At 42.1% G+C, this 15,104-nt stretch overlaps 1 protein-coding gene and 1 pseudogene across 1 annotated transcript in view; both read left to right on the plus strand.

The window, feature by feature from the left end:
• Window positions 1-7,567: 7,567 nt before the first annotated feature.
• LOC144685371 (protocadherin-10 pseudogene) lies at window positions 7,568-13,726 on the plus strand (annotated as a pseudogene).
• Window positions 13,727-14,004: 278 nt separating this feature from the next.
• Window positions 14,005-15,104, plus strand: part of LOC144685372 (uncharacterized) — a 100,347-nt gene continuing 99,247 nt past the window's right edge. The window contains exon 1 of the mRNA XM_078549773.1: window positions 14,005-14,247. Coding sequence (XP_078405899.1) covers window positions 14,005-14,247 — 243 coding nt within the window. The remainder of the gene's footprint in view (window positions 14,248-15,104) is intronic.

Consider the following 15,104-nt stretch of genomic DNA (forward strand, 5'->3'; position numbering starts at 1 on the left):
AGCCATGCACTGGAAAGAAATTGGAGCCTCTACCATCACTACCCATAGCTCCAAGCTAGAACATGCATGTGAAAGTGTATGATTCCACAACAGCTCAGTATCCTTGGGGAGCTGGTTTCTTTATCTGGCTGGACAGCCTGTGTGGCTTGGTGCTACCAGAATATGGTTCGATCCCTGTTCTGGCTGGGATGGATTTGGGACTCACTTCCTTGTCCCACATATGCTGGAGGCTATTGTATTGTGGGTCAGATCAGTCCCCTCTGGCTCTTGACAATTGTGTCAATGGGAACAGATTCCCCTGTCTACTGTGCCCATACCTCATGATTTTGAACAATTCTGACAAATCTCTTTCAACCTTCTCTTCTTTAAATAAAACAGCCACAACTTCTCCAATCTATCGATATGACTGAAGTCCCCCTTCCTGGATCCATTCCTGAAATTCTATTCTGAACTCCTCTGAAGTCTTTACATCCTCCCAAAATTGCCCTGTTGAAGCTGAATAAATGTTTTATAAAGGTTCACCATAACCTACTTGCTTTTGAACTCTATGCATCTAATTATACAGATTGGGACCCCATATTAATTACTTTCCCAGCCTTTCATGCCACCAACAACAATTTGTGCGCATAAATCCCTTGTCCCTCTGTGCCCGCACCCATTTAGAATTGTATTCTTTATTTTGTATGACCTGTCCTCGTTCTTCCTCCCAAAATATATCACTTCACATTTCTTGGCGTTAAATTTAACCTGCCATGCTCATTCATTTTCTTGAGGGAGGAAGGTTACTTATTACAGTTCATTCCTATATGATTAATTACTGTAAAGAAAGTGTTCAACTGAAATAGCACTTAATGTGCGCTTGAGAGATTGGATACACCATGCATTCTTATTGCCATCAAGAGAGAATTATATTTTACGAGCTGTTTCCATCATTTTGCATACATATGCTTAAGTATTTGTAGACTGGCACACAGACCACCCACTCCAATTGGGATCAGAATGGGTCAGTGAGTGGACACGTTGTGTGTTTCCAAACCCCGTCCCAAATTCTAATGGACCTAGATAAAAGTGTTGATGTGCCCCATATTCAAATGCTCATGTATGCAGCACTACCACTAAACCTTGCTGATACTTAACTGAATGATATTATACAAGTCAAGATGAAGGCGGAAGGTTTCATCATTTTTATAACAGGTTTCATCCTGACACGCTCTGTGAAAGAACCAGCTTCATGGACCCAATGCAATTTGCTGTACGTTATATGAGTAAATCAACTTTCTATCACGTTGACAAGCCAAATCCAATCGCATTTTAATTTTCAACAGCAATGTATTCAACAGTAAACTTTTCTTGTTTGTTATACTGTTTAGCTAAATTGTTTAAATATAGGATTGATCATTAGGCTTCAAAATTTTGTATATTAACATAAAATGTGCTACATTGTGCAATTTACAGTCAAGGAGCAATTCAATGTCAATAAATTTAAGATGACCTATCTTCTCGGTGTGACGCGGAGGGCAGATGTGCTTTAACACAAAATTAACAACATTGTCCGTCATTCTTTTCTAAATATGTTTACAACTTACAAGGTTACAGTTTCATGAACAGCAGTTGTCCTCGTATTCATTCCTTCACCCATGTAACCATATAATTGTCAGTCTTGACATTGTGCGTTTGAGTTTACTCAAATGTGGCAAAGATGGTGTTGTGAGGACCTTGGGGAGGGGGTGGGAGCTGGGGCGCGGTGAAGGGGATGGGGGGAAGTGATTGTCAACATATCCAAGCTAATCACCAAAAGACTGCATGCTTACTAGTTAGAGGTTCCCTTCTTAGCCTGGAATATCTAACGCTTCTTTTTTTATTCATTCACGGGATGTGGGCTTTGCTAGCTGGGCAATCATTCATTGCCTGTTCCTAGTTGCCCTTGAGAAGGTGGTGGTGAGCTGCCTTCTTGAACAGCTGCAGTCCATGTGGTGTAGGTACATCCACAGTGATGTTAGGAAGGGAGTTCCGGGATTTTGACCCAGTGACAGTGAAGGAACATCGATATATTTCCAAGTCAAGATAGTAACTGATTGGAGGGGAACCTCCAGGTGGTGGTGTTCCATCTATATGCTGTATTTGTCCTTGTACATGCTGGTGGTCATGGGTTTGGAAAGTGCTGTCTAAGGAGCCTTGCTGAATTCCTGCAGTGCATCTTGTAGATGGTACACACTGCTGCGAACGTGGGTCGGTGGTTTGGGAATGAATATTTGTGGAAGTGGTGCCAATCAAGCGGGCTGCTTTGTCCTGGATGGCGCGGGAGCTACATTCATCCAGGCAAGTGGGGAATATTCCATCACACTCCTGACATGTGTCTTGAAGATGGTGGATAGGCTTTGGGGAGCCAGGAGGGGAGTTACTCTTTGCAGGATTCCTAGCATCTGACCCACTCTTGTAGCCACAGTATTTATATGGCTATCCTAGTTCAGTTTCTGTTCAATGGTAACCCCCAGGATAGTGGGGGATTCAGTGATGATAATGCCATAGAATGTCAAGGGTGATGGTTAAATTCCCTCTTGTTGGAGATGATCATTGCCTGGCACTTGGGTGACATGACTGTTACTTGCCATTTGTCAGCCCAAGCCTGGATATTGTCCCGGTCTTGCTGCATTTGGACATGGACTGCTTCAGCATCTGAGGAGTCGCAAATGGTGCTGAACATTGTGCAATTATCAGCGAACATTCCCACTTCTGACCTTATGATGGAAGGAAGGTCATTGATGAAGGAGCTGAAAATGGTTGGGCGGAGGACACTACCTTGATCTGGAGCTGAGATGGCTGACCTCCAACAATGACCACCATCTTCCTTTGTGCTAGATGTGACTCCAACCAGTGGAGAGCTTTTCCCCTAATTCCCATTGACTCCAGTTTTGCTAAGGCTCCTTGATGCCACACTCGGTCAAATGCGGCCTTTCTGTCAAGAGCAGTGACTCTCACCATACCTCGGGAGTTCAGCTCTCTTGTCCATGTTTGAACCAAGGCTTCAATGAGGTCAGGAGCTGAGTGTCCCTGACAGAACCCAAACTGGGTGCCAGTGATCAGGTTATTGCTAAGCAAGTGCCACTTGATAGCACTGTTGATGACCCCTTCCATTACTTTACTGATGATGGAGAGTAGACTGATGGGGCAGTAATTGGCTGGGATGGATTAGTCCTGTTTTCTGTGTACAGGACATACTTGGGCAATTTACCACATAGCCATATAGGTGCAGGTGTTGTAGCTGTACTGGAACAGCTTGGCTAGGGGTGCAGCAAGTCCTGGAGCACAAGTCTTCAGTACTATGCACTTTGCAGCATTCAGTGCCGTCAGCCATTTCTTGATATCACGTGGAGTGAATCGAATTGGCTGGAGACTGCCATCTGTGATGCTGGGATCTCCAGAGGAGGCGAGATGGATCACCCACTCAGCACTTCTGGCTGAAGATTGTAGCCAATTTTTCAGCCTTATCTTCTGCACTGACTTCCTGGTCTCCCACATCATTGAGGAATGGGATATCTGTGGAGCCTCCTCCTCCAGTGAGTTGATTCATTGTCCACCACCATTCACGACTGGATGTTGCAGGACTGCAGATCTTTGATCTGATCTGTTGATTGTGGGATCGCTTTGCTCTGTCTATCATTTGCTGTTTGGCACACAAATATTCCTGTCTTATAGCTTCATTAGGTCGACACATCATTTTTACATACGCCTGGTGCTGTTTCTGGCATACCATCTGCACTCTTCATTGTACCAGGGTTGATCCCCTGGCTTGATGGTAATGGTAAATTGGGTATACAGATTGTGTTTGAGTGAAATTCTGCTGCTGCTATTGATGGCCCACAGCATCTCACGGATGTCCAGTCTTGAGTTGCTAGACCTGTTCAAAACCTATCCCATGTAGCATGGTGGTAGTGCCACACAACATGATGGAGGGTATCCTTAATGTGAAGCTGAGACATTGTCTCCACAATGACTGTGCAGTGGTCAGTTCGACTGCTACTGTCATAGGCAGATGCATCTGTGGCAGGCAGGTTGGTGAGGATGAGGTCAAGTATGTTTTTCCTTCTTGTTGGTTCTCTGACCACCTGCCACAGACCCGGTCTGGCAGCTATGTCCTCTAGGGCTCACCCAGCAGTGGTGCCACTCTTGGTGATGGACATTGAAGTATATTCTGTGCTCATGGCACCCTCAGTGCTTCCTCCAAGTGGTGTTCAACATCGAGGAGTACTGATTTATCAGCTGATGGGGTGGGGCTGTACGTGGTAATTAGCAGCAGGTTTCCTTGCCGCTGTTTGATCTGATGCCACATCGGAGTACAAAATCAATGTTGACGGCTCCCAGGGCAACTCCCTCCCGACTGTACACCACTGCCAGCGATGGTGATGGCAATGTTATTATCTGTGAGGATGACTATATCAAATATGATTCCATCAATCTGTTGCTTGAGTCGTCTGTGAGGCAGCTCTCCCAATTTTGTTATTGAGGAGGACTCTTTTCAGCGTCGACAGGGGTGAATTTGGCGGGTGGTCCGTCCGATTCCTTTTTTGATACAACTGAGTGGGCTGGATGGCTTGCTAGGTTGCATGCAAGCCAGGCAAGAATGGCAGACGTTAGTCACTATCACTGATGACGCCAGATTGTTATTAATGGAATTTAAATTCCACTGCAAACTATGGGAAGTGACCCCACGTCATTGGCCTAGATTATTAACTACGCCACCCTCTAACCTTAGTGAGCCAACCCAATGACTAGGCTTCTCATTCCAGATTGTTATGGAATCCAAATTCCACCATCCCTGAGTGGGAGTTGAACCCATACCCCAGAGCGTTGTGTTGGATTTCTGGTCCAGCGACAATACAACTACGCCACCGCATCTCTCCACTTTGATATGTCTTGGCTCATCTAACTTGTTGCCGAAAACGGACTTTTCCAAAACAAAATGATCCCACTGGTGATAAGAGAGAGAAAAAAAATAAGATTAAGCATACGTATCTTGGATAACAAAGCACTGTATCGATTATATGTATTTCAAGTACAAGTAGTAAAAGAAAATGGATCTAACTTTTGCACATATAATTTAAGATCGCTGTCAGGCAATTTCAGAAAGATATATTTTCCAAGCTCCAGAGGAAAACTCCCAGCTCTTCTCTAATCCCCTGGCTCAGCCAAACACATTTCAGATTCTTACCTTTAGGGCTAAGTTCTCATCTTTAAGCCAGCTCAGGTTCCAATTCAAAAGGATTTCATGCTTTTTATTCAAGCCAGCATCTCAACACATTGAAGTCAGAGCAACCGCTTGTATTTTATATAAACCATTGTGTCCAATCCCTTCGTGTCAGAGAGAATTATTGTTCTTGCCAGTGGCAATCTGGATCAATTGCAGCATCAAGAGACATAACTTCAGCTGCTTGTACCGTTCAATTAGTGGAGAACGCCAACGCCTGGATAGCTTTGCGCTAAACCTGGAGACTTTCTTCAGAACCCCATGTCTTGCTTTTTGACTCTTGTTATTCCACGCCGCCGCGCACCCACACCCCAACCTCGAACTAATTTCGCCCACAGCCCCTGCATTCTTTATCCATCACCTCGGGATACCAAAGATAAGAGGCCGGATAATTTGGTTTCCATGGGAACCATGGAAATTTTACCTGGAGTTTGTTTATAAATATCAGATTCCTGCTAAGGGGTTCCAGCAGAAGAAAGCTCAGGTCAAAAATATATTTATTGTTTGGCAAACATGCCCATGTTCAACTTCTAAAAACAAATTGGTTAACGGAGAACTGTGGTAATGAAAAATTTATTTCAGTGTGTTTTAAAATGTGGGTTCGTTGGACTATATTTTAAACTCCTTTCCAATATGTTGACAGACGGTTTGTCTTAGGTCCGTGATCAGTAGAAGGGAAGGAAGCATCTTCCTGAGGAAAAATGTACTCATTTTAGGTTTTTGAACATTGAACATTGAACTTCATTACATCAGGATCTAATTTACCATGTTGCTGGTCTCTGAAAACAACTAATTAAGATAGGACATGTGTTTTGAAGAGCGACAAAGGTTTTTTTTCCCCCCACAATTAATCTTTGCGTTCAGTTTAGCCTAAATCTTGCGGAATGTTTTGTTGCAGTTCAACCTCGCTTGGCATGCAGGCCTGACAATTCTTGAGTCTGGCCACATCTTTTATTTTAAAATTGCATGCATTATGTCTTGAGAGTAAAGTGAACGTTTTAAATGTTTTTCATATCTATATCACTCGTATTGTATTGTTCCCTCTGCTAACGTTTGCCGATTTTCACAGCTTTGACTCATTACGGGAGAAGTTGTCCCTGAATTTTACATTTTCTTGTCACAGCCTACTTCCTCACTACTTGGCCTACATATTAGTGCATCCGCCTATCTATCTAACACTGTATCTCTTTCATGCTTTCTATCACTATTTTTATAGGTACACACTCTATCTGAAAGTACAACGGATTTGAATGTACATTTCAGTAAATGTGACTTTAGTCTGCGCGTACAAATAATCCAGCCGAGATACGCTAAAATAATTACGTTGCTTATTATCTAGACTTCAGTGCAGAAGTAATTCAGGTCCCTTCGGGATTTCTGCCAAAGGTCCATTGAAGATTTTTTTCACGGCTTATTAGGTTTGGACATTCACTGGGAACTCCGGAAGCAAGTTTTCACGCGAGTGCACAATAATGAGTTTAATAAGTTAACTCCAAATGAAAAAATAACATGTGAATAGTGCCGAACATGCAAAATGTTTGTACATGTAATGGTAATGATTTTTCTTCCCATATTGTACGTATCATCTGATTGTCTACCTCGAAGAGCTTTCATTCGCGCTAAATACGCTTATTTCTGTATAAAAATAGGTCATTAGCAATAGTCTGTCAGCTTTCCTATGTACATCAGTGACAATATAATATGCTCAGCGGGCATTTTATATGGAAAACAAGAATTCTGATAATCGTTATTTAAATAACACGGGCGGAAGAGAGAGTCACACGTTTTGTCATATTTCACAACTCGTGGTTCTGCAGATTTGAGCATTAAGCATCACGGAGCTTAAATAATTTGTTGTATTCTTTAAAAAAAAATGGAATTTAAAGCCAGAAACTTAATATCTTCTTCTGCATGTAATGTATCGTTAGATAATGCCGAACGTTACACGTTACATTTCTCGCTGTTGCTGTCCGCCACCGAGTACTGAAATGAGAGCGGAGAGCTTTCAGACCCTCCACACAAAGAAGCCACCTCCACACACACACGCACGGCGCGCGGTGCTATCTAAAGTACAACATTGGAATTACAGATATCATTACAGTTCTACTGTCCACGCTGAGAGCAGATGGAAACAATGCTCCAATGAAAAGGGGGCATTTGCCTTGGAAGAAATCTTTTATTGAAACCGTATAAGAGATCTGAAGATTGTATGCAATAATGCATTCGTCACTGAAGTAAGTTATTAACCAATAAGTTCTGGCGGCGATTTTCCCCTCAAAATCTGCCAATAGTAATCAGAAGCTGACCCCGATTGCCGTAGAAATGATGGCTGGAAAGAGATCGTGGGCACGAACAAGGCAAGTGTTATGCTTCATCGCGGTGTGTTGTTTTGCCGATTTGATTTCTGGACAGATTCGCTATACAATTCCGGAAGAACTAAAGCACGGAGCTTTTGTTGCGAATGTTGCTGATGATTTGGGTTTAAATGTCAGTGAGCTATCCGCTAGAAGACTGCGCATCGTTTCTGGCGATTCAGTCCAGTATTTGGAGGTAAATTTGGGCAATGGAATTTTGTTCGTGAATGAAAAAATAGATAGAGAGCTGCTCTGTGGTCTGATTTTCACTTGTTTTCTGCATCTTGAAGTTGTTATCGAAAATCCTCTCGAGCTGTACCGCATTGAAGTGGAGATTCTGGATATAAATGATAACTCCCCAACTTTCTTGAGGAAGGATATCTCTTTGGACATTATAGAATCGGCTTTGCCAGGTATGCGATTCCCTCTTGAGAGCGCTCATGACCCAGACGTGGGTACTAACTCAATTTACACCTACAGGCTAAGTCCAAATGACCATTTTATCTTGGATGTGGAGGCGCGAAGCGATCGTAGCAAATTTGCCGAGCTTGTGCTGGAGAAAATACTGGACAGAGAGCAACAGCAGATCCACCAGTTAGTTCTAACGGCCGTTGACGGTGGAATCCCACAGCGATCTGGTACTGCCCTGATCACTATTACTGTCTTAGACGCCAATGACAACCTACCTGTCTTCGAAAAGGCAATTTACAAAGTTTCATTGAAAGAAAATGCACCCAAGGGGACTTTGGTATTAAAATTGAACGCCAGCGATTTAGATGAAGGCTCCAATAGTGAGATAGTGTATTCTTTCAGTAGTCACACTCCGCCTAGAGTGCACGAACTGTTTAATGTGGACTCCCATACTGGTGAGATTAGAGTTAAGAGTACTATAGATCACGAAGAATTGAATATGTTCGAAATTTACATTCAAGCCAAGGACAAAGGTGGCCCATATGCAATACCTGTGCATTGCAAAGTTCTAGTAGATGTAGTTGATGCTAATGATAATGCGCCTGAAGTAATCCTGACTTCATTGTCAAGCCCAGTTATGGAAGATGCCATGATCGGTACAGTAATTGCTCTCATTAGTGTTACAGACAAGGATTCTGAAAAGAATGGGCAGATCAACTGTGAGATCTCTCAGGGTGTCCCATTTAGGCTTCAATCATCCTTTAAGAACCATTACACATTGGTGACCACCGATCATCTGGATCGTGAAAGGGTACCAGAGTACAATATCACAATCACAGCCATTGACTCGGGATATCCTCCTCTGTCCACCAACAAGTCTATATTTTTAAAGGTTTCAGATGTGAATGACAACGCGCCAAGATTTTCGAAACCCTTCTATACAGTATACGTCACGGAAAACAATGCTCCGGGCGCTACTGTTTGCTCAGTAACAGCAATAGACCCTGATTCAAGTCAAAATGCCTATCTGTCCTATTCTATCATAGACAGCATGATCCACGGGCTACCTTCTCGATCCTATGTTTCAATCAATTCGGATAATGGCAAAGTTTACGCATTACGCTCTTTTGACTACGAGCAACTAAAAGATTTTCAAATCCAGATCCAAGCTCAAGATGCTGGATTTCCACCACTCAGTGGCACTACGAAAGTAAATGTGATCATCTTGGATCAGAATGATAACGTTCCCTTTATTGTGTCCCCACAGCCAAATAACGGTTCAGCTGCACTGCAGAAGGTGCCGCAATCTGTGGATCCGGGGCAATTAGTCATCAAAGTCATTGCTACAGATGCGGACTCTGGGCAGAATGCAAAACTCTCCTACCAATTACTGAAAGCAACAGATCCCACACTATTCAACGTAGCACCATACACAGGAGAAATAAGGACAACCCGGCATTTCGGGGACAGAGATGTCCCGAGGCAAATGCTGCTCATCCTTGTGAAAGATAACGGACAAACTCCGCTTTCAGCCACACTTACCATTATATTTTCAATAATGGACAACATTACGGAAATTCTGCCTGAAATCAGCGATTTGTCTGAGAATCCAGAGCAAAATTCGGCCTTATTATTTTACATAATTATCACACTGGGATCAATTTCATTGGTATTCATTGTAGCCATCATTATCGTCGTTACCATCAAATGCCGCCAATACAGAAATAATGCCCAAGATTGCAGCACTGCCGTCGGGAATTGCTGTTGCATTCAGCATTTGAATTCGGCAGATATTCTGAAAGCATCTAAAACAAACCTCCAAGTAACGACCAGCCCTAAAGGGCCACCTAACTTTTTAGAGATAGGTGGAAGTGGGCCTCCCTCACAGACCTATTACTACAAGGTATGTTTGACTCCTGAGTCTGCCAAGAGCGATTTTACTTTCCTCAAACCGTACAGCCCAGCCAAACCGAAAGTCGGGACCAACACTACTGACCCAGGTGGCGTGGGATGGAACGGGCATGCACCAAAAACCTTAAACAGCGATCCATCAACGTCCAATTTCAATGCCCAAGTCATTAATTTTCGTGAATGGGGTGGAAATATACCCAGTCAGGTGAGACAATTACTTGTTCAATCTTCGGCCTTGTTCAGTTGCATTGTTTTACTTTTTCTATATTTTAGGCTTCCATTTGTGCTAAGCCACCGTCACATTTGTTTATTTGATTATGAATGCCATCCTACGCGTCAACTATCCTTCATGGATTGTTTATTGGTCTCATGTACACTTAATTGAAAACCTAACTTTAAATATTACTTATGGTATTATCATTGTCTGACAATTCTATAATGTTCAGAATTTGTTAATTTGTTGCAAAATAGTACAATTGAGCACCATCAACTATGCGTGGTGGAAAAGCAACCAAACACATGACAATCACACTTAAAACATTTATTGAAACTATACTACTGTATAGAAATCCTGCTATATCCTATTTATTATGCTAACGTAATTTACAGTATTTTAAGTATATACCATATTTGGTTTATTTGGAGTTTATATGCGCAACATTGTTTTCATTAGTTGGTATTAAAGACGGTGGGACATTTTTGACACCCCCTACTTTACATCACAGTATTAAAGAATTCTATCAATTAACTTGCTGCACTATAATCTGATGTGTTAGCAGATGATGAAATTAATTACTTTTGCTCTGCTATCCAAGCTGCCGAAATGCATTTAAATATATTTTTACTGTATGTTGTGCAAGTTAGTAAACAACTGATCATAACAAATATTTATTTGATGCAATTTTAGATAAGGCCAAACTACACCATGTCCCTTTGTAGCAAATACACAAGCCTTCAGTTAATTAAGTATCATCTATATCTTAATCATATGGAACAAAATCAACTAATTGGCATTATTTAAAGAAAGGTCAGCGGTCTATGTTTCATTAGCAACGTTTCAATGCCTTAATTAATAACATTAGGAGCTCGAAATCAACTATAGGTGCACCATGACATATAGATGTGGAATAATAATACTCTGACTGAATTGTATTTGAATACCTCATAGTGATCCCCTCTCACATTTAGGTAAGTTGGAAAATCTTCCACATGGGCAGCAATCTGCAATGCGTTGTACAGTCATCATTGGACATTAATTCCAGATTGCTTATCGTGTGGGATTCGAATCCAGGTCCTCAGAAAACTAGCTCAGTGACAATGCCACTATGCCACCCATTTAGATGTTTACTAATGTGCTCATATGCAACATTTATGAAACCAGCTATAGGGTATTATCACAAAGCTTGGTCCAGCAAATGCACTACAATTGTAAGCAAAGTTTTGAAAGGCCCAACCAGTCATAATCATTGTCACTGGAGATTGTGCAAACTCATGATTGGGCCTAACATCACCATTTTCAGCCCAAAAAAGTGCCTGTAAGGACAAGGCGTCTCAAATATTTGAGCAACTGGTGAGGCTAGCTATTTCACGCTGTTACTAAACAAAAGCAACATGAGTGGTATTATCCACCAACAGGGTGCTGCCATCAAACCAAAAAGGCATTCTGCCTATTAAACAAATTAGCAATGTGGTATATGAATGCCAGTGCCAGTGTGATGGCAGGTTTGTAGGCTGTAAGTCTCAGTGACCGGTGGATCCCATCAAACAACACATACCTTCGGCTGTTCACAGCAGGCTAAAGACTGACCATACCCAACCAGATTGTTCGTACAAAACTCAAAACATTGTATCCAACATTAGATATAATTCTGTGATTGGACAACACTTGCTAAACAAGCTTTATTGTGCTAAGGATTACACTGAAAACCAATTTAAGATTATCAATCATTTTACAGTGTGGCTCACTTACACATGCTAGAAGCCACATTTGCAGACAGAAGTAACATGTCCATGCATTGCACTCTTTTCAACTCAGTTTAACCTTATGGGGGGCAGCCATTCCCTGTTTCATTCCCTGTTTCATTCCCCATGGCAATTCCTTGATCAACCAGGGTCCATCTGCCTGGTTTGAATTTTAATAAAAGCTTGGCAGTCAATGTCCCCTGCTGCATTCTCCATCGCAAAACCTCTACCAGTCAGAGTCCACTTACCAACCAATCAGCACTCTCTTCTCATGCAATATAAATTATTGCTCCTTTTACTGTTGGTAATCTTGTGACCTGTCCTGATGAAGGCAAGAGGACAAGTTTGGACAACATGTCTCTTTTTTCAGCGATACTCATTACCATCCTGTCAGCATTCAATTTAACTGGGATATGGAAGCAAGTCGTTGAACTCCTTTGCATGTACACAATCACGCTTGCACTTTACATCAGTTAAAGGGGGCAATTATACTGTTATTCTTAGGCCCGAAGGATTTTCTCTGCTCTTGTCCAGGTTTTAATATAATTACAGCCCTCTGTTTTCATCCAACCCTCGTGACATTTGTGGTATTGATGAGTAGTTTCTCTGTATTGATCCAGTCTGTTGCTATTCTATTTGTTTATAGGATTCATATATTACTGGCAAGGTCAGCATTTATTGCCCGTTCCCATATGTTTTTGAGAAGATGATACCGATCCATCTTTTGTAACCGCTGCAGTCCATTTGGGGAAGGTACTGCCACAGTGCTGTTCGGTAGGGAACTCCAAGGTTTTGAGCAATGATAATGAAGATATATTTCCAAGTAAGGAGGCTGTGTGGCTTGGAGGAAACTTACAGGTCATTACATATCACTCCAATATTTAAGAAAGTTGAAAGAGGAAATCATGGATGTATACACTAATTACTTTAACATCTGTTATCGGGAACCTACTTGAATCTAAAATTAAGGAAATGGTGACTGAACATCTTCAAATATTTCAGCTCATAAGAGAAACCTCACATGAATTTGGGATGGGTAGGTCATGCCTGACGAATCTCAATGAATTTTTTTGAAGAAGGGACTGAAGTAATGGACAAGGAAATGTCTAAGAAAGTTATATATATATAAGCTTGATACGTTCGTTATAAGACACTATCAGCTAAAGTAAGAGGAAGACAAATTATTTGCCTGGTCAGGAAATCGGTTGACAGGAAGAAATAAAGTGAGCAGATAATGGGCAGGTGCGCTTATCTGGAGGATTTGAATAGTGATATCAATCAAGGATCTGTGTTGGGGCCTTAACTTTTCACTGTATATACAAATGACTTATATGTTAGGATAAAAAACCATAGATCCAAATTTGTGAATAACACAAAGATAGGAGTCATCGTAAAAGATGCAGATGGACGTGTAAAATCAAAACAGTTATTTGATAGATTAATTGAATGAGCAAAACCGTGGCCAATGGTTTTACACGTAGTCAAATGTGAAATTGTGAGATCATGAGAGGTAAGTGACTGGTTGGTGAGCATTTTGCTCCTTTATCTGTCAAAAGTGTGTAATTTATTAATAATTGGTAGGTTTCATTGGTAGTATTAAGTTTTGCTAGCAGTGGTAAAGGATATTGGGTTAGCAATGCTTATTAATTATAAATTAATTAAGAAAAACATAATTGATAAATTAACACATAATAAAGATGGTAGGGCTGGTGATGTGTTGATGTATTGTGGAAAGTGGGAGCTCCTGGGCACCAGTGTGAACCAGGGAAAACATGTCTACAATAAGTGTCTGCAACTTGAGGAGCTTTGGCTCAGAGTCATTGAGCTGGAACCCGAGTTGTGAACACTGTGATGCATCAGGGAAGGGGGAAAGTTACTTGGACACTTTATTCCAAGACGGGGGCCCATCCCTTAGGCTATGTATAACTTTAGAGTTGGTAAATGGTCAGGGGCATGAGGATGTGACTGCAGGTCAGGTACGTATGAGGACCAAGCATGTAGCAATGGAGGAGCCTCAGCTCCTGGCTTTGTCCAACAGATACGAGATGCTTGCTACCTGTGTGGATGAAGAGAAGGACTGCAAGGTGGATGAGTGGACTGACCATCGCACCATGGTGAAGGATGCCATTCAAGTGGGTGGAGCGAAAGGAATGTGGCAGTGATAAGAGACAGTATAGCCAGGGAGACAGATATTGTTCCCTGCAGCCACGACAGGGAGCTCCAAATGTTGTGCTGCCTACACAGTTCCAGAATTCAAGACATTTCTTCATGACTAGAGAGGAACTGGAGTGGGAGGAGGAGGATCCAGTTATCGTGGTCCATGTGGGACTCAATGGCATAGGTAGAACCAGGAATGATGTTCCGGTAAGAGAATTCGAGGAGTTAGAGTCTAAATTAAAATGCAGAACATGAAAAGTAATCATCTCTGGAATGTTACCTCTTCCACACACTCATTGGCATCGTGTTAAACTGATTAGAGCATTAAAAGTGGCTCAAGGAGTGGTGTGGGAAGAAAGTGTTTCGATTCATGAGGTACTGGCATCAGTGCTCAGGAAAGCATGAGCCATTCGATTAGAATAGGCTCCCTTTGAAATGGGCTGGGATCAGTGTCATGGTCAATCTTATAACTAGGGCTGAGGATAAGACTTTAAACTAACAGATGTGGTGATGTGGTGGTGATGAGGGTGCAGGGTGGGGGTTGGCGGTGGGGGGGGAGGTGGTGGTGGATGGATTCGGGTGACAAGAGACTTAGAAGTCCAAAGTGAAAGGTCGAGGTATTGGGACAGTAGCATGATGTGGGTGAAGACAAGCAGAGTGGGACACGAAGGGGCAGAGAGTTTAACAAAAAATTTACAATAGCGAATATGGTCATTGAAAGGAATGGAAGGGGAAAAAACAAACAGGTCATAACTTCCAAGCTCCCCAGCACTGGGATTTGGGGGTGCCCCAACGATGCACTGGGGAACCCCTCTTGGAACTTCAAAGGTAATGGTTTGCACGGCAATTGCCCAAAAGCGCAAACTTCCCCTGGGCAATTGCCCTGTAATGGGAACCATCCGAAAATGTGATTCAAATCGCAAACTTCAGATGGTTCTGACAGGGTTACGCCAATATTTACTCAGGCAAAGTTAGAAAAATTAAAACATCTTCTAACTTCTGGGTAACTGTGGTAAAGACCCAGACAGAACCCCACGGGGCTTCCCTCATAAACCCAACCACCC

The sequence above is a fragment of the Cetorhinus maximus genome, chromosome 10 (genome assembly GCF_964194155.1).
Source record: "Cetorhinus maximus chromosome 10, sCetMax3.hap1.1, whole genome shotgun sequence".
Lineage (NCBI taxonomy): Eukaryota > Metazoa > Chordata > Chondrichthyes > Lamniformes > Cetorhinidae > Cetorhinus > Cetorhinus maximus.